At 36.1% G+C, this 18,920-nt stretch overlaps 1 protein-coding gene across 4 annotated transcripts in view; it reads left to right on the forward strand.

The window, feature by feature from the left end:
* Positions 1-18,920, forward strand: part of KLHL32 (kelch like family member 32) — a 130,395-nt gene that overhangs the window by 23,012 nt on the left and 88,463 nt on the right. For 3 of the 4 annotated variants that reach the window (XM_049817648.1, XM_049817647.1, XM_049817649.1), the window contains exons 2-3: positions 7,861-7,949; positions 10,929-11,109. In XM_049817648.1, coding sequence (XP_049673605.1) covers positions 7,927-7,949; positions 10,929-11,109 — 204 coding nt within the window. In that variant the 5' untranslated portion in view covers positions 7,861-7,926. The remainder of the gene's footprint in view (positions 1-7,860; positions 7,950-10,928; positions 11,110-18,920) is intronic. The other variant, XM_049817650.1, reaches the window with a different exon arrangement.

The raw sequence follows: 18,920 nt of genomic DNA on the forward strand, positions 1-18,920 counted from the left end.
CCAGAAGCTCCTACGAATAAGGATCTAAACTAGGACAGTAAATTGCCATGGGTAAATCTTAATGGTCTTGCTCTGCGTCCGTGACAGCCTCCTTCTATGTTCTATGAAGTCATTCTGGAAGGAAGTGGATTATATTGTACTTCTGATAGTTTTTAAATGTTGCATCTTCTTTTTAAATAAAGACCAAATTTAAACCAGATATTTGAAGTTGTCAAAGGGAAAACAACATTTCACAGAGTTCAAATGCTTTATCTTCATGATATATCTAGTTGGTTCAAAAGTTTGCTTTTCTACAGGAAAGAGTAATGTGATCCTTATGATCCATCCCTTTGTTTCATTTTTGCACCTGGTATATGTTATTATTTCTTCCAACTTAAAGTGAAGTAGTGTGGGTTTAAGTGAAACTGTTTTTCGATACTTAAAATACACATTTTGAAAAGGAGTGACTTGAGGGAAGGAAGATAACTAATTGAAGATAACTACTTGAAGTGCAAAATCTCTTTTGAATTCTTTATATATTGAGTATTTCTAGTCTGGGTGACAAATTTTTGTGTATGTGAATCTTCATAAGGTTTGTATCTAATCTAGTTTGGCACACTGCAAATTTAACTACAGTAGTGTTGATTCCCCATTTTCCAACATAACTTAAGAGTCAGAATTAAGAATATTAATAAATAAATGAAATATTGCTAACTGGAAGGATACCTTATCTGTACTCATGGAAACAACAAAAAAATCCCATTTAGTGGGAAGTTTTACAAATCAATGGGTTTTAATGGTTACTGACAAGTGAAGCAACCTCAGTGTAGGAAGCTAACTAAAAGCTACATGTGTGAAATGAGATTAAGTTTTTTACTTAAATCCTCAGGGTTTGGCTAGATGGCTTGAATAAGTGTTAAAATTGATTATTTAAAATAGAATTTTTCTTAGGCAGTATTGTTTTAGATAATGTGGAAATAGATAAATGAGTGGCTTTCCAAATTTAAAGTAAAAAACTAAAGGAGGAGAAATTAGAGGGCTTTTCACACACTAGAGTTTATAGGCACAGTAATACTTAACTAATACAGTGCTGTTTTGTGAAGTTAGTGGTAAATAGAAGATCAGCAACCTTAGTTGTGATTAACTGGGTGAAAGCTGTCTTAAGTGGTACTAGTGTAAAGGACTCCACAGTTCCCAGACTTTCTCACCGCATCCTTTATTATGAGATGAAAAACCTAGCTCTTCCCAGAAAGGCAAGCCAATCTTTCTGTCGCTCTGTGAGTAGGTCTGAGGCAGCAGAGGCTGTTGTGGGGAGTGAAGCAGTAGCTCTTCATTCCACTTGAAGACATCCCCAGGGGTTCTTGGAAGCCTGCTCTCCTACCTCGCTCTAAATGTGGATCATCAGAAGAGCAGGGATGTTGCATCTGGTTGCAGTGAAGATTTATGTATGATAGTTGTGTGAATCTCAGCAAGATCTTTGAAAGATATTTGGCTCAGATTTTGTGTTGCAGCCTTTCTGTTATACTCTTGGGGGGTGGGGAAAGGCATCAGTTGCCATGTAATTTTCTGACCTGTCTTTTAAAGGAGTTCTGATATTGGCTATAAGGATCTTTTCTGTCTACAAAAGCATCTTTCAGTATCTCTTGAACATTGTATTAATCTGAACACTGTGAAGTGGTAGCTGCCCGTGTTTCACTTTGATTTTTCTCAAATTACAATTTGCCAGTCTTGCCAAATTTCTGTAAAGGGCAGTCTTGCTCCTCCCGCAGCAGCACAGTGTGTTACCTAGAACTGTGGAGGGACCTGAGAGGGCAGCACATGGATGGAAAGAGCAGCCCGGCCCAGGTGGAAGAGGATCCTGCTCTGTAAACTGGTAAAGCCAATGGCCAATGATTAAGTAATCTGTACAGCTCCATTGAAGTGGACTTTTCTGACTTCTAGATAGGCAACAGACTCCTTGCTTTCCCATAAACTTAGGTTGGAGCTCAGGGGATGGGAATGAGCATCTTGTGGGGAGGGGGATAATTTAGTAACAGCTGCCTAAGATGTCACTGCCTTAGTAAAGAAGAGAGAACTCATTTCCTGTGAAACAGTATTTTATTTTTGTAGTAAGAACACATTTAAAATTAGGTTTTTCAAATGACTTCATTTTTGACTTGCTAACAAAAATAACGCTTATGTCATCACGTTCCGTACATGACTTCACATTGAAGTTGATTGTAACTCAGTTCTTATTTATATAAAGCTAATGTAAAGATTGATGAAACTTCTGAAGTGATATTTATCTTATATAAGCTTGAATTATGCAAAAAACTGCATGTTTTCAGGCATCATTAATAGGCTGTAATTTCCATTATGAATATCTATTTTTACTAGTTTGTAAGAGAAAGTAAGCATTATTAGAGAGAAAAAAAGTGTTTCTTAGCCACCAAATCTAAAATACAGAGCCTTTTTATGCACAGAATTAGTTCTGTGATGATCTGGACTATGGCTTAAGTTCCTTCGTAAAAGTGGTTATATGAGCTGAAATACTTGGGGGGAAAAAAATAGTGAATTTTGTGGCATTCGAGTTATTTTCAGTGGTGAACTAGACTAAATGTGAGGTGGTTTGGTTTTTTGTTTTTGTTTTTTTTCTTTTAATTTCCCACTCCTCCTTAATCTAATCCATATTTTGTTGGCATGTAGTTTCAAGAATTAATCAGAAATTCTTTCCTGCAATTCATTTCTAAATAATACAAGAAAAAACCTCCCCAAATTATGAGAAAAGGTGTAACAAATTCTAGCAATACCTCAGATGCATTCTGTGTAAACCTTGAATGTGGTATTGGTTCTTCAAGAATAAACTAACTTAAATGAATAAGTGCTTTTTCTGGAAGAGGGCACATGCATTCTGCTAGTAAATAATTTTTGGAAAGAAATTGCTTTGTCTAGGATTTCCAAAACAATATTTTAATCAACTAAATTAAAGGAAGAAATACTGCTTGCTTAAATACAATTTTTTAATAACCTTTGAACAAAAAATTCTTGAACTACATTGCTAATTTAGATTAGAGAAGAAGCATAGCCTGGTAATTTGTGACGGATGCGGCAGAGTAGCACACTGCTCCACGATTTCCTGAGAGAGTAGGTAAACCTACTTTTTACTCTGCTGCATCATAAGACTTAAAAAATGCATAAAAAGACTGACATATTGTGAGGCTGCCGCAGGAACAAACACTGTTTTGATGTATTAGTTGGGACATAATCATTTGCATGGACAGTGTGATTTCTTTGAATTGCTTATCTTTGAATTCCCTAGATATACTGTATTTTCATGGAAAACTACTGGTCTTCCTCCATTCCCCACCAAATTATTGTTATATTCTTTCAGCACTAACTGGATCATAGCTATGTTTTTTGTTTGCATGTTTTTAATTTTTGCAGTTTTCGAGAATGTTAACAAACTAATGAAGCAATAAGAAAATTAGCTGTAAAATATAATAGGATCGGTGGTTAGTGAGCTTCGTTGTAAACTTATAAGTGAATATCTCAAATAATATGCAAAAAAATGTTTTATGGCAAATTTAGTATGTATCTCAAACCTAAGATCTAGTGAGTGTTTTCTGTTTGGCCTATATTTTTCCTGTTAATCTCCAGCATAATGGAGTGTTTCACTAGAATAGAAGGATTTAGGTGGAATTAAAGTTTTCCATGTAAACCAAAAGTCTTATCCTTAAATTTATAAACTAATCTAAACCAATTTAATTACTTAAAGTAGTTAAATAGAAAGACAACAATATGTCTTAATCATTCTAATGGAAAGAGTTTCCTTATGTACCAATGACAGTTTACATAAAGAAGATGGATCCAGCTATCTAAAACAGAAAAAAACCTCTTGGTACAAAGAATTTTGGAACTGTCCTGGGACAGCACATCCATGCAACAGGTGGAAGTGCCTCTTTTTATTTTTAAAGACACACATCACATATATATACATCGCATATACAAGAATACTATATACAGTGTGAAAATCATTTAATCAATACTGCACTGATTTTTTTAGCAATACAGAATTAATACTGCACACAATTGTAAAAAATTGGAAATTCTAATATATTTATTTACTCTTGTACCAAACAAAAAAAAAGTGAAGCATGCTGCACTGGCACTTGGGAGGAGAAAGGACATATGGCAAAATTGAGGAAAGATTGATTTGTTTGGGCAAAACATTGAACTCAATATGGGACTGTTTGGATGTTTTGTTAAGTCTTTGAAGCATTTGCCTTAGTTATTTTAGAAGGAACACTTTTCCCTCCACCTCTTGGCCCTTCTTCTGTTTGCTTTTACTACTGCTTGGGTTTTTTTTGTGGCCCAGAGAGAAGAGGTCAGAGAAAGCTTGAATTTCTTCCCTACCAGTCTCTGGCTGGTGTAGGATTTCTTAGCTGTAGCTAGCAATATCAGGACTGTTGGACGTTTCTTGACTGACTTAAAATATTGCGGGTTGGAGAAGGCAAGGAAGAAAGTTTCCTAGTCATGTTTATAAAAATGTGAATTGGGGTCTACTGTTTTCAGGGGAGTTTATAATTACAAGGATGCTTGTTCTTACAGTGCTGTGATGACTAGGAAGGAGGGTGGCCTGCTGAAATTCAGAATGATTTGATAGAGAAGCTTAACAGTTTATTAAGTTGCATTTCTGGTACTGTTGAATCTGGATCATGAGGGACAGAAAGAGAGAAAAAGTCCTTAGTAGCCTGTGTGCACTCAAGGGCCCAGTTAGGCCTATGTTTTGAGGTGCCTCTGGATCTGATTGCAGAGTGGCGTGAAAGCAAGTCCAACAATGTGCAAAAAACATGCAGTGTATCCTAGGCATCTTTTTCAAAGCTTGATGAAAGCCCCCTTGAAAATACTATCAAGCTATTTGAAGGCACCTGATTTTTCCTTTTCTTAAACTTGAGTTTCTAAAAGAAGAATGGAATTCTTCAGAAAGTGTTAAGTTCTGATCCCCTGAGACTGAAAAAAGTAACTTTGTTCAGATGTGACATCAAGGTGGATTGCTTTAGACTTGGACAGTGGCTAGAAAACCAATAAGCCATGTTCTTTATTCTTATGCAGGTGTTTCTTATACATATATTTTAATATACATTATATATTTTTTATGTGATATATTTCATCAGAATGTCTGATAACTATATCTGCATAGACTTGATTCTTGTAAAAGTTTGCATTTGTTTTAGCTGAATGCTCAGGTACCTCCTTAAGGTAATATTCCTGTTTTCTGTTTGTAATGCATTGGTTTGTGATACAAGGAATTCTGCATATCTGAGGTGAGTTGCTTCTGGCCACTGTCTCTCCAAACAGCAGAGTTCAAGCCTTTGATTTGGATGTCCATATTCGCAACTGTGGTGGAGTAAGGAATTTTTGCTCTACAATTCTTTGTCCCAGTAGCAGTAATGCTGGCATTTATATGGATATTGTAGTGGTGTAGTAGTTATGGATATTAGTTCTGTATTAACAGTTCTGGTGTAGGGCTTAGGCCATTTAAGGACCTAGTTAAAATTTCTGTGTATACCAGTCAAGTTAACTGTTGAGTCTTTCCTTTTGGTACTGATGAATGCAAAATTTGAACTTGGAAGCCTGTTGCGACCACTGAAATGTTGCATAGGTCACATATGGGTGTGTACAGTAGCAGGTACACTGATCAGGAAGCGGTTTTGCTTCATCAGTTTTCAGCACCTGAGCTACTAATTTAATATGCTGTGTTTTTCTGTCTCTTGAAGAATAAAGCAAATTGTCTTAGTATAACTAGAAACTGGGTTGATGGTGAGAGTGAAGTGTTCCGAAAACATCATTGGGAAGCACTGCATAACAGTTTGCTGAGCATCCACCTGAATTATTGGTGTAAGTTCTCAATGACCTCATGCCTTTGCTCAGCATTATAGCCCTTTGGGAAAAGGCAGAAAAATATGAGAACATCTCCATTCTTCAAAATTTGCTGAATTGTAATACTTCATTGTCACTGAGTTACATTAAACGATCCGCATATCATTTAAATAAGCAGCCAAAGTAGTGTACCTTTGTTTTGACTATTCTATTAAAATATATTTTTTTCTTTTATACTTGATATATGAAGTTGAAATGTCATCTGTCAGCTGTCCTGGCTGTTACACTAGTTAACGATTTGCCATACAACCCTGTTTTCAATAATTTATTTTGTTGGACACTTCAGCTGTTCAGGATGTAGTTTTCTATGCCAGGTGCCTGTCCCAGGCTGAAGTTTTAGAAGTTGCTGTTTTTGAGAATGAGATGGAAGAAGACTACATTTCACCTAGTAAAACACGTAACTGTATCTGAACTGAGTGGCTATTACTCCTTCTGTGGTTTGGAGTAAGGACCCGAGATCTACAAGGAATTCTCAAGAGTGTTCCCTGTATTGTCTTCAAGAAAATCCAGATAAACAAAATTATCAGCTACCAAAATTCAAAACTCTTGCATGGTTTGTCTTGGTCCTTCCACTGCTGTGGTGCAGGTGACAGCACTTGCAGAAAGGTAGATGTCACTGTGCCTCTCTGGCAAGTAGGAACTGTAGTTTTGTCTGTAGAATCAAGAATTGTAATTTGGGAGAATAGGAAAAGGATTAATGGTCCTTTCTTGTAGGTAGCTTGTTTTTTATCTGGGGAATGACTCAAGGCTTAATTCTGCCTTCATATATCCATTGCAGAGTCTCCCCGAAATACATGTAGTGGCTTTCAGAGTAAAACTACCAGTCAGTGTAAGATTAAGGGGCAAAATTTAAGAACAAATTAATATAAGCAAAAAACTGGACTATTTGTACTTTTGTTTGTTTAATTAGTAACACTACAAAAGTGTGTTTGTGGTATTTCAGTATTGATGTCAGTAGAAGCCTCTGGATAGCACCTGGAATAGGGCATTGTTTTAATTGGAAAGCGGAAAACTTCCCTTGTATTAAAGATAACTGCTTTTACAGTGGCACACTGGCAACCAGCAGAGATGGAAAAGTTCTGTCACCTTATTTAGGTACTGAGAGATCAGTGTGACTTCTGTGACGGTTTGACAATTTTGGGGAATAATTATCTGTTACAATATCCTTTATCCTTTTTGTTACAAAAGCAACTTTCAGTAGTCATTAAGCAGCATAGGTTAATTTATAAGGTCACTTTAATATTTTATCTTTTATAAACTCTATAGGTATTTTTAAATCTGATCATACTGTTTGTATTTACCAGAAGGTTTGTTTATATTCAGGTTGAGAGTGGTACTTGGTCATAGCACTGATTAGTCAATCAAGAATGTTCCTCTGGGGAAAGTAGGAGCTGCCTTTTGGAGTATACAGTAAACCTCTCCTCTCTCCTACACCAAATTGTGTCCTCGTGAAAAATTAATATTGTCAAAGCATGAGTTTAGGTGTATGGCAAACCTCTTATATCCTAGATAGGCCTGTGAGATTACACTGTGAGAGGTGCAAGATTTTTATAGCTGTATGATATTCAGGGAAGTAAGTAAACACCAATAGATGCTTCTGGCCTACTCTTCAAATGGAGGGATTTTTGGGAAGATATTTCCCTCACCACACTTCTACCATGTTGAAATAATATGTGTTCCTGAGTTTGCAGAAAGGAGACAAACCTCAAGGGCAGTAGAAACAGGAAGTTTAGATGGTTGGGTGTGCATTTCTAGAAAAGACTGGAGGAAAGGCCACTTTCAGGCTATACTAAATCTAGCCAATAAAATTTCACATTCACTTAATCTATACAGTATGTCTTTCTGCAATAGAAGAATTGAAGAAAGTTGCTTTTGAATTACATATCCTGAAAGTATTGATCTTCAAGGCTGAGGCTGTGTATGCTTTGAATTTTAATGTTCCTCTCCTTTCTTTCTTTATAGCTGCAATGCATGCTGCTTTCTCTACAGGACTCTAAGCTTTGATATTCAGAAGAGCAGAACTGAAGGATGCCCTCTGAAAGGTGCCTAAGGTATATAGTACTTGTGTTAGCCTGTATGAAGTCATTCACTTTTAGGATGTTGTTTACCAAAGCATCAGTCAACAGATAGTAGAAAAGTAAAATTAATATTTTTGTTCACTAGTAATTCATATTATTTAGTACATATCCATGTTGTAATCTGCAAAATATTGCTTTCTTGTTGCCACTTATCTCTAGCAAAGAGAGGCATGCCTGGAATTGATTTGGGTCCCACAGTCTCTTCATATGTTTTCTTGTTTATGTCTTTGTCTATACTTGGGATTTTTGATTGTGGAAGCAACTGGCATTTTACATTCATGCATTTGAATTTGATGGCTCGTGATCATTTTCGGTGTGTGTAGTGTTCCACTCTTCAGGACATGTATTACTCTCCCAGTTCTTTGAAACGGCTTCAGAGCATTCTCTCCAAACTCATCTTCCTGCCTTCCAGAATCTCCCATTCTGTCTCCTTCCCTATTACAGAGTCTTAATCATCTATATGTACTTGCCAGTTTAGCCTTTCTCATTTATTTTTATTGCCCATTGTTTCATCAGAGAATTTCATATTTAGTTAGCTTCTGGGAGCACTTTCAGGCAGAACACTCAGCAGAATTTATTAATCCAGTTGCTTTTCTGCAGAACCTTGCACTAGTCTGATACACTGGTAGCTCTTCTGTTTGCAGAATAGTTAAGGCTGAGAGCTCAAGAGATCTACCTGATAGTACTGGGGCATTGTATCATTCCAGTTCTGTTCCCCTTTCCCTGCCATGCTTCTGCAGCAGAAGAGAATCAGGGATTCCTTGCATTTTATAGCTGTTGAGTATATCAACTGACAATATTCACTACAAAGTGGCCATGTTATGTTTAATGAATCAGTTCTTTTTCATTCATAAATTCCAGTTAAATTGCCTTGCATGTGTATACATTCTTCACATGTTGTTATCACCAGTGTTATAGGCAACTGATTTTTCACTTTGGTCGTTGAATTGAAAAAAGGATTATGACAGCTCAATTTTAAAACCACAGATGCCTGATTTTATATGTGTGTGTTAAAAATGTGTTTTTATGTATATATAAAAATAAAAATTTTCCCCACAAAATTTACCTTTGTACCTTGTCCCTCCGATCTATTTTCTGTTGAGTGAAATAGTCCCTTTCTTACGGCAAATCACCTTTGGATGATTGTGAGAAAAGCAAGAGGAACAGAGGGCTTGGTTCACAGCATTGGGAGGGAGGCTAATAAAAAACAGAAATACAGAGAAACCATCACTAAGTATAAGTAGGTTATTATACTTGCACAGGTTATCTTCCAATTTTTTAATGTTCTCAGTTCCCTTAGGACTGCCCCCCTGCCCTGAAACCCCAGTGTTCTTCCAGGTCCTTAAGGGGGAAACCAGGGTGAGCAGACTGTATCCTGCAGTTCTCCAGGAGTCAGTAACAGAACTGATGGTTAACCTTTGATTTCAGATTCTTTATTGCTGTTGATGAAGGCTAGAGAGAAAATACAGTTTTATTAGTTTTTGGTTTTTGTTTTTTTGGTTTTTTTTAATACAGCACGTTGAACCTGTAGCATTGCCTGCCAAAAATAATACATCTTGGTTTCATTTAATCACTTTGCTGTGGAAATTATAGAAGGGAAATAATTATTAAAAAGAATTCACTTGTATTTTAACAGGTTACATTTCTTGGTAATTGTCACTTAGAAGGGGTTCCACAAACAGGATAGCTGAAGGATTAAGAATAATTTTAATGAATCATTTTGAAATGTGTGTAGGGTATGTCCATGTAAACTATTAGAGAGGTGGTGAAGTTCAGATACAGGTTATTCCTGTGTAAATCCACTTTGGCCATCCTTCTTCTAGAAGTAATGTCTTAGTTCTTGTCTTTTTAAAAGATTAAGTTAGATTAGAGCAAACAGTCTGCAAGGCAGGTCTGCGTTATTTTACAGGCACCCAAGGTGAAGGAGTGGGATAGGCAGTACAGAGAGTGTGTGTTGATGGGAAAAGAAAATACAACTGCCATACAGCTGCTGCATAGCATGTGTATGGAGTGAGTTACATGATTGTAGTGAAAAAACAATAGGTTATTTACCCCTTATTAAAAAAAATAATAAATTATACCTTCACTTTGATTTACTCAGCAATGACTCTCTCTAAACTCACCTTCTATAAAGACCTAGCTTCTCAGGCAATATAAATTGGTATAGTCTCACAGATGTCAAACTGCATTGTTTTGTGCCAAAGAGGATTTGCAGATTTGTTTGCTTTGTTTCTGTTTTCATCAGCAATTATATTGTCTCTTCCTTCTGCTGTGGAAAAGGGAGTTGCGATCAGACGATCTTAGGCTAATGGCATGGGAATCTTGTATTTACGCAAGGAGATATTCAGAGGTGGTGGAAGGCCTCAGCATTTTAATAACAAGCAAACATATTCCCACCCCAATACAAAACAAAAAAACCCTATGACACTTCATAAATGTGAATGACCTGAAATGGTCTGAAAACATTCAGTAATGCAGTATCAGACTTAAACAGGCCACCTGAGACCATGAGTCTTCATTCTTTTTAGTAGGACTAGTTACATACATACATATTCCTTTTCACTAATGCATCAGTTTGAGCCATTTAAAGTTTTCTGTTGCTCCATTGACATTTATTCTTCTCATTTAATTCTCAAATAATTCTGAATTAATCTTATGAGTCCAGCTAACTTCCAGTGCAGCAAATGAAAATCAGAACAGTTAAGGTTTTTAAATATGAGTATATAATCAGGTTTCATAATACTTTGCAATACTGAACTTTTCTTGTGATGTCTATACCATATAAAGGTTTTTGTCTGACAAGGTTTATGACTTTTTTTCTTGCCAAAAATTATCAAACAGTCTTGTCTTAAACAAAAAAAAAAAAGAAAAAAGTTCTTCTATATTTCTAACAGAATCTGCTTGTTTCCTACATTTTTTTTTTGACAAAATCTTTCCCTTTTCCCCTCTCAGCATTCAGGAAATGCTGACAGGTCAGAGGCTTTGTCAGTCCAGCTCCCATAACAATGCTGTCCTGGCAGCCCTGAACCAACAAAGAAGTGATGGCATACTTTGTGATATCACCCTTATTGCCGAAGAGCAGAAATTCCACGCACATAAAGCAGTCCTGGCAGCCTGCAGTGACTACTTCCGAGTAAGTCCAAGGATTTTTTGTTTCTTTTCTTGTAATACTATTAAAAATTATCCTGGGGGCAACAGAAATGGTTATAGATATCATACTGAATAAGCTTTAAATTTGAGCCTATAGAAAATTCAGGATTATTGCACATTCAGTAGAGTATAGAACTTTAAATATCCACCTACATGTCATAGGAAAGAAATGTTAATAACCAAGTTTTTTATCACTTATGATAGTCTTCCTCCCTCACCCCCCGTCGAAATAGGCAGTACACATCTTTCTATGAACCTTTGCCCCAGTAAAGTCAGAAAGTAGAAGGGTTTTTTTTTTTGTAGAACCCAGACATTTGAGACAGGTGTGATTAGAGCACAGAGGGATGGGAAGAAGGAATCTGAATATTAATAAATGCAATTGAAGTCAGCTTGAGAGTGGATTTTTGTAGGGCTGTAAATGGTTACTCTCAAAGAGGAGGCTGTAGTAATTTTTTAAGCATAATAAAACTTATTTTCAGAAACGAGTGTTTCTGAAATGTAAAGATTAAAATATTATTTGGGAAATCTAATTCAGACACTCTGCATGGAAAATTGAACCCAGGTGCTAAAATTGGAGTAAGTGAAAAATTGAGTCTTCTAATAGGAAGAGCATTCTTCAGTGAAGCAATTCTACGAACCTTCATTATAATGTACCTGTTCCAAATGTTGGACTGTCTGTAGCTCTTCAGTTGATTGGTGTTTTTAAGTGTGAGTCATCCTGTTGTTATTCAGAGACTAAAGCTGAAATTAATTTAAAGGTCTCTTTTGTCTAACAAAGTAAGTTTATTTAATATTTTGCTTACACTGTAATTGTAGTGCTACGAACTTCTTTATGGTGACCTTTTTGTTTTGTTTCAATAGTAATACAGTGTATGACAACTTTTCTATATCCTTAATTACCTGAGAAGTATTTTTATCTTCCTGTCAACTCTCTCTCTTTTGGTTAGAATTGAGACTTAATTTATTCTGTGTTATTTAAGAAAAAATTGTTAACCTTGATGTTACTTTCACTGTGATGATGTTGAGCCAATTGATTGCTCGTTTTTGGAACTTGGCTGCATGCTTCTGCAGCATGCTTCTGCTACTGCAGACTTTGCACTGCCATAGCTGCTAATGTTGCTTTGTAATGGTGCTCTGGCCTGCTGTAACACAGATTGCTTACCGCTTTTTTCTTTTTACCCCAGTGCACAGAGAGGGATTTTGTAGGTCTCTAGCTCTAACAAGTGCTATATATACTTGTTGATGATAGGTACACTACAGGGCTGCTGTTCTGGTTTGATTGAAATATTTTAATGAGGATGCCATATCATTCCTCTGCACCTGTGAGATATATTCCTTTCAGAGCTCATTGTACTCTGTGCATTGAAACATCATAGAGTGGGCAGCTGTACCCAGTGTTCAAGCAGTGTGGTAGGAACAGCTTCTACCTTGGTCACTTACTGACCTTGAGATTTGGGACACTGTGATTCACCCTGTTACTTCCAATTGAGTTACTTGGTATTTGCTGGACAGTATTGCAAATTAAAATCTTAATGCCCTATGGAAAAGAAAAAAAACCACCAGTTTTACAATAGATTAAATTGCTAATTGCTACATAAAATTTTTATCTTGAAAAAAAATCCTGAAAGAATGATCTATGCAGCATTTATTAATTTGATCTGCATCAACATTGTTATAATTTGGTAGGACATATTCTTCAGACTTTAGATATCAGCTGTAAATGTGGAACTTGTGCTTTCTGAAATCAGCCAACGAGTTTCTATTATTAATGGACAAAAAGCTTTGTTAGCAAATTGTGAAACGAAATTCATGTCCTGTAGGAAGATGGCAAAAATCTACTATACACTATGCTCTTGATTCTAATAATTTAGAAAAAGAGTTGATTTAAAAATAGTAATGTTTTGTATTTAAACTGAGATTATTAATGTTTTTATATCCAGAGGGATTTTGTCTAATTTGAGCTACCCGAGTGTTCATTTTCTAAGATTTAGGAGAATGATGCCAAGCTTCATTCAGAGTCAGTGAAGAGAAATGGGTATTTCCAGAGGATGATAAAGGAGGATAGAGGATTTATTTATAATGAAATGAATGACCATCTGGAAGTGCCAGATATCTCTCCACTGGTCATAAAGACTAGACTCGCGTGCTTCAAACTTAGCTGTTAGTATTACATAAGATGATTTCTACCCTTATTTTTTCCTGGATTTTCTTGAAGGAATTCTTGGATGAACCTTGCAGATTTTCTAACCCTGAAGTCATTTATGATTAAATTATTGCCATGGGAAACCCACCTTTCACTAATTTTTGAGATGTAAGCACAGGACTGCAGTGGACGGGTTTCTTGGAACACCAGATGTTGGAGTTGCCTTGAATAAAACTGAGATGTCAACACTATACATCAATGGGACACAAAGAACTTGCGTACCGTAGCTTCTGGTTTCTGTGGCTCATAGATTTGATTAATACACCAACCTACCTTCAACTCTACCTGGAGAGGCTGTCATCCAATTCTTATGATCTCACAGATTATTCTGTGAGAAGTTGAAATATGATCAGTTCTACACAGGGCTCTAGCAGAATGAATCCGCATGATTTTTTTTTATTGTTGTTTTCTCTTTTTTGCCACTCTTGTAAAACAGCTTGTATGAGACTGGATATTTGCTTTATACGGAGCCCTTTACAGTTTTCTACATGTTCTATGTCTACTTTGATTTGGATGGAACTACTTCTGAAATTGTGTTTTCTTGATGAGAATAACAAGTCAGTTGGGCAGCATATTTTTTTCCTTTTACTGCAAAGAAAAGTTTGTTAACACTTTAGAAGGATAACTAAATGTGTGTCATGTTACAGAGTGAGGGAATTGGAGTCATTGCATGTGGAAAAGTGGAGGTCAAACAGAGGTTGCCTTACCAATTTTTCTTTTAGGTTATAGTCTTGAAGTAAAATCTTCATTTGCTTTTGTAAGACAAGCCAGAGACCTAAGCTTCAGCAAAATACTAAGGGCCAGCCTTCTAGGGTAACAGCCTGCCATCCCTTCTTCTAGTTCGTATAGTTAGTCCTGTAGTTTCAGCTGTGCAGAAACATTGGAATTTAAAATCCTAAGCATAGCACCTGATTTGGGAGTCTGTTACATTTGTACACCAAAATGTTGCGGTTTTTTCTTTAAGAAAAAGAAATCCTTTAGGACATTGCATAGAAAGACACTGCATTAAAAATACAGAGTTAAACTTCAAGATTAGACACTTGAAAATTAGAGTTTTCAATTTGTTTTCTGTTCAGGATCTCCTGAAGGACCTTCTTCTTTCAAAATGAGCTAAGGAATACAGTAGTTATCTCCATACCCTAAAAGACTCTTATAGAGAATAGTAAACATATGTATTCTTATGAATTCTTTTTTAAGCATCAAACAGCATTTTAGGCAAACTTTTCCAATGACATGCTGTAATTTGCTATTTGTCTTAGTCTATTGCAGTGAGACAAGGCAGTTGAGTTAGTGAGTATGTATGCATTGTGATGACTCTAGCAGGCTAAGTGATTTCCAATTAAAAGATTCTTTTTCTTTTTTTCCCCCTCTGGGAGCAAAATGAAATGTTACTGCATGACTTCATTAGTAGGCATTTACAGTGTTGGCAGGTGATTATATAACCTCAAGATTTTTCTTGTACAAAATGCATTGGTTTTCCAGTCAGAACTCCTTTCTTCTTCCTTATTTTTCATTTGAGTGGGTTTATAGTCACAGGGCTTTGATCTTTATCAAAAAGATGCAGAATTTCCATGTAATCTGGATGAACAAAATTATATCCGTTAACTAGAATAGATTTTAAAATGTCAATAATATTCTAATTTTTTTCCACAATGAGAATGCTCAACTCTTAGAACAATCTTTCTTCTCTGAAATGAACTGCATACAGACTTTGTACTTCTGTCACAGTTGATTCTTAAGCGGTTTCTTTTCAGGGTTTTTCTGTGCCATCTTTCCTCCCTGTCAACAGATAGTTTGTTCCTGTGTATACAACATTGCTGATTGTTTGTATTTTGCAATATATTGCATTGTTTCTTGATAAAGTTAGAAAATTAATTTTTATAAACAAACCCCTGCGGTAGAAAACACTGCATGATGCAAATAGCTTTTGAGGTTGTGTTACATGAATCATAAAGAGGAAAAGGCTCTCCCTAACATGTCTTAGGGGTAGATCTAAGGACCTAGTTCTGAGAAATCAGAATTACCTGCTGCTTTTGCAGTATAATGTTATTTTGTTTTTCAGTATTTTACCATTGATGTATGTGTACCAAAAGAACGGTATTTTCCTTGCTATTGTACTCTGGAAGTGACGCTACGTAGAAATTGTCTTTCCAGATAACATTTAAAAATGTTACCTTTTCCATTGGACCAAATCGGCTCTATTCTTCTAGTAATATCGAGTCATGACTGAGACTTTTGTGCCAAAAGAGGCTCTTACTCTCACTTTTAGCTTCCTGTGTAGGTTGAGAAATACTACTTCTTGTATGTCTAAACTTTTCCTGGGATCATTTTAATTTCATTTTTTCAGTTGGCAATTATGATATATTTGAGAAACTAAACTATTTAATCTGTATTACTTGCCTAACTCAGCTTTGGTAGAAATCAGTCACATAGATTCAACTGTATCATCTAACATGGTTTCTAAACTAGTGCCTTTTTTTTTTTTTTTTTTTTTTTACTTTTCCCAAGCATATAGAATCATTGCTTTTTGTTAAATGTTTTATATGCCTGTTTGATTGTTTTAATAGTTACTTCAGGTTCTTCAGCTCAAATCTTTCAAAGTATATCCTTCATAAAGATACTACCTGCTTGTAATAATTACCTAGCAGGTAACTTGAACTGAATTCCCATATGCCTGTTATCTACCTATAACCTGCACCCAAAAGCAGTCTTTTATTGAATTTGAAACCTGAAATTCTAAGTTAGACCAATCTTGTTGAACAAGAAAACAAAAAGAAGGAAATGCAAGTAACAACAGATTCTGCTTCATTTGATGGAACTTGTTGGCTCTGTTCAATTGCATCTTCTTCTTGTATATAAGCTACTGTAAGTAGAATTCACAAATGGAGGTCAATGTTTGGAATGGATTTTGGTTTTGTTGAGTTCTGAGCAACTCAAGCAACTAAGGCAGTGCCAAAAGCACTCTTAAACAATTGGTAAATATAAAGGCAACAAAAGTCCACTGTGGAGGTAAAGCGTCCAAATGAAAATAATTAATTATTGTAGATCAAACAATGTTATCCTAATTAATACTACTGAAACGTGTCTTTATATTTTTTCATTATGTAATACATACGAATAGTTGATGGCCATTAGAATATGTTGTTAACACACTTGTCCTTTATTTGACTCCTTGGTACAAGAGAGACATGGACATACTGGAGATAGTCCAGCGAAGGGCCATGAAGATGATTATGGGACTGGAGCTTCTCTCCTGTGAGAAAAGGCTGAGAGAGCTGGGACTGTTTAGCCTGGAGCAGAGAAGGCACAGGGGGGAATCTTATCAATGTATATACCCGAAGAAAGGGTGCAAAGAGGACAGGTCCAGGCTCTTGTCAGTGGTGCCCACTGATAGGACAAAGGCACAAATGGAAACACTTGAGGTTTCCTCTGAATGACAGGAAATACTTTTTTCCCCTGTGAGGGTGACTGAGCACTGGCAGGGGTTGCCCAGTGAGGTTATGGAGTCTCCATCCATGGAGATATTCAGAAGCCACCTACATGTGGTCCTGGGCTCTGCTTGAGCAGGGTGTTGGATGAGATGACCTCCAGGGGTCCCTTCCAACCTCAACTGTTCTATGATTCATAGTGGAACTGAAACAATAAAGACAGTATTCCTAGAACTTTTTAGTTAAATTGAAGTTCTGCTCTTTTGTTAAGGAACTAAAAATGTAGGTGTAACTGATGTGGTATAGATGTGATCTGTAGCTGAAATGACTATGTCTCCTCTTTCCCCATCCATATTCTTTTTGTGAAACCTACCATTTTAGGATTGACCAAGGACTCAGGGAGCGCAAAAATCTGGTAGAATCTGAGCCAACACTATTTTTCACCAGCTCCTGAACACATCCAGTACAGACTTGTTTGGGACAGTACAGGCTGAAACCCAACATTCTTTTAAGTTTAGTAGGATAATACTATAGGAATAGTATGTGTTGCGCCCAGACTATGCAGACCATCATAATGGATTTGGGAAAATGTGTGTGCTGATTGTAAAGATTCAAGGAAGAGGGCCAAGAAAAGCAAGCCTATTTGTGAACCTGACTCATAGTACAAAAATCCTCTAGTGCTCAAGCTAGAAAGCTATTATGTTATTTGTTCAGAAGCAGTCATACCTATCCATATATTGCTTGGGGATAGAGAAGGACTGCAGGTGGAACTACTGTTTGTTTGGAAGCCTAACACATCCATGATACACTAACAGATCAGCTACAGGATGCAGATGTACAATTGTAGAGATGTCAGATGAACGTCCCGGAGGTGGCAAATCATGCACCCTGCTATGTTTCCTTGCATCCTTTCCTTCTTATCTTTGTTCTCATTGATGGTAACTTACATGAAAATTGAAACATTTTCCATGAAACATCAAACTATCTTTCTGCTGCCATCATAATTTATGCACAACTAGTAATATCACAGCTATGTGGCATCTCTCATTTACTTATTCGTCCTTGCCATCTTCTTACTCTTAACATTCTTCCCCACAGTCTGAGAAGCCTCAAGACATTTGACCAATTCATTTCTTGGTTTTGCCATACTAATTTATGTTGTCCTGTGCCATTCTCCATTATCAATGCCCTAACTCAGGACCAGTTCCCAATCACCCTACAAAACTTCAGAACAGGATATAGTATTCTCATTTACTGTCACACCAGCGGTTTTCTTGGCTAAGAACTTTGATAAAGATGTCTCTTAAATATGCTTATATTGAAATAAAACTATTTCTCCTCCTTCTCAACTCTCTTTTTAATCTCTTGGGTTTTTTTTATTGTATTCTTCCTATGTAAGAATACTAACTGCAAACTTGGGAAGGAATAGTCTTAGTAGTGGTTCCAGGCTTGCAGTTATTCCTCGTAACGTTCACTACAGTGATGGTGTAAGAAATCTAAGGACTTTTTCAACATGCTGTCTAACTGTTTAGCACTATATTTTAATTCTTCTACACATTAAATTAGCTAAATGTGGCACAATACATGTTCTGAGTGATGCCAACAATGCAGAAGATATTTGAAGATTCATAGTAGTGTCTGGTGTTGTGAACTTGTTACTTATATTGTTGCGAAATGATTACTTAGTGCTATTTGCCTCTCATTAGAAAAAAAAAAAACAAAACCAACTTGCCTAAAATAAGAGGAGGCCTGGAAAATTTTTCATTTAAATGTTGTACTCCTAGCATAATATAAAGGTTTAACTACAAATTAGTTTTGTTACTAAGTATGCAGTAATCCAGTTACAGTCGAATGGCGAGAAAGCAGTACATTCTTTCACTTAAAATACTGTTTGATACAGGCATTGTCAATAGTTTTACTAAGTTTAATCAAATTGTTGGAAGTAATGTAGCATGGGCAGGTGTGAGGTGGCTTGTTGGGTAATATTTATCTGAACAAACTTTTTTACTTCTGAAGTATATGCAAAAATGGTTTGCAAATATTTTAAAGCTTTCTAAATAAATATTTTAATATTCTTTCAAATTGGACAAAGTAAGGGAGTGTATCTGGGTTATTTTACTTTGTTCATCCTTATCTTTTCAGTTAATGGGTTTTTATTCTGTG

This window comes from Accipiter gentilis, chromosome 15, assembly GCF_929443795.1.
Source record: "Accipiter gentilis chromosome 15, bAccGen1.1, whole genome shotgun sequence".
Classification (NCBI taxonomy): domain Eukaryota; kingdom Metazoa; phylum Chordata; class Aves; order Accipitriformes; family Accipitridae; genus Astur; species Astur gentilis.